General features: G+C 33.8%; 1 protein-coding gene across 1 annotated transcript in view; it reads left to right on the top strand.

Annotated features, from left to right (window-relative positions):
• CASK (calcium/calmodulin dependent serine protein kinase) overlaps positions 1 to 1,042 on the top strand; it is a 631,366-nt gene that overhangs the window by 530,063 nt on the left and 100,261 nt on the right. Inside the window, exon 11 of the mRNA XM_042782642.1 lies at positions 671 to 688. Coding sequence (XP_042638576.1) covers positions 671 to 688 — 18 coding nt within the window. The remainder of the gene's footprint in view (positions 1 to 670; positions 689 to 1,042) is intronic.

Here is a 1,042-nt window from a genome sequence, read left to right as displayed (position 1 = left end):
CTGAAGAAATCAAAAGCTGGGGATCCTAACTTGGTACTAAAAACGTTTTTAAAATTTTACTGATATATGAAATCTCAAAGTCTGAGTCAGTGGTAAAACTACTCACTGACCGGAAACAGCATACTATTTCCTTAAATAAAGTCTTGTCTGGTAAAGAACAATAGTGTATGCATTTAGGAAATGATGTATATAAAAAACCACAATTAAAAATTAATCCATTTCCCAATTCATCATCTAAAGAAAAGTCTAACGTGTTTAAGTATGTTGTTTATAATGTCAATCAGTTTTTCTCTGAGAGATTTTATTCTATTTTGATTAATGAAATGCAGTCATTCTGTATTCACCATAATTAAGATTCTTTGAGTTTAGTATTATGATAAACAGTATATTATTGCTTTATTTACTCATTCAAAACAGAAATATTCTTTCCTCGTATTTCAAATCAAAGAAGTCAGAATCAGAACCCAGTGTTTTGATGTCTGAACTCCTAAACAGTCCCAATGATTGTGTTAATGGGACACAATGACCCGTGCTGTGGTCAGCTGAAGGACCATGCTTCTTGTGGCTCTTCTTGTGGCTCTTCTTCTGGTGAGCCCAACTGTGGCTTTATAACCTGCTTGCTCTAAAATCATACTGTTTGTTGTTTGTCCATATGCTGCCTTCCTCCTAGGACTTCTAGCGGCAGAAAGTAGGTATCCCTTTGTTTTCCTCTGAGGCTTGTCTTTTATGCAAAAGTGTTTGGCTTTGCATGGTTCATTATCAGCTTGACTTTTTCTTTTGCTGCTTGTGTGTTAGATATTTAATTATGAATTTTAACACTGCCTGGTTATAAAATAAAAACTTGGATATATTGATTTCTGGAGGCAATGTTGCACAAATAACATTAACTTCTTACCTCTTCCAAAGTACATAAGAGGAAAAAGGGGCAATGTTAAAATTTCAACTGCATTTAATTGTTTCACATCCGAATTCCAAGCACAAAACATTAATTCTGGGGAAAGGGTAACATTTATTTTATAGTTTGCTTCTAAGAAACTTTCAG

This window comes from Orycteropus afer, unplaced genomic scaffold (assembly GCF_000298275.1).
Source record: "Orycteropus afer afer isolate SDZICR_OR568_19922 unplaced genomic scaffold, OryAfe1.0 scaffold00401, whole genome shotgun sequence".
Lineage (NCBI taxonomy): Eukaryota > Metazoa > Chordata > Mammalia > Tubulidentata > Orycteropodidae > Orycteropus > Orycteropus afer.
The sequence above is the reverse complement of the archived record's forward strand: the minus strand, read 5'-3'. Positions and strand labels throughout refer to the sequence as shown.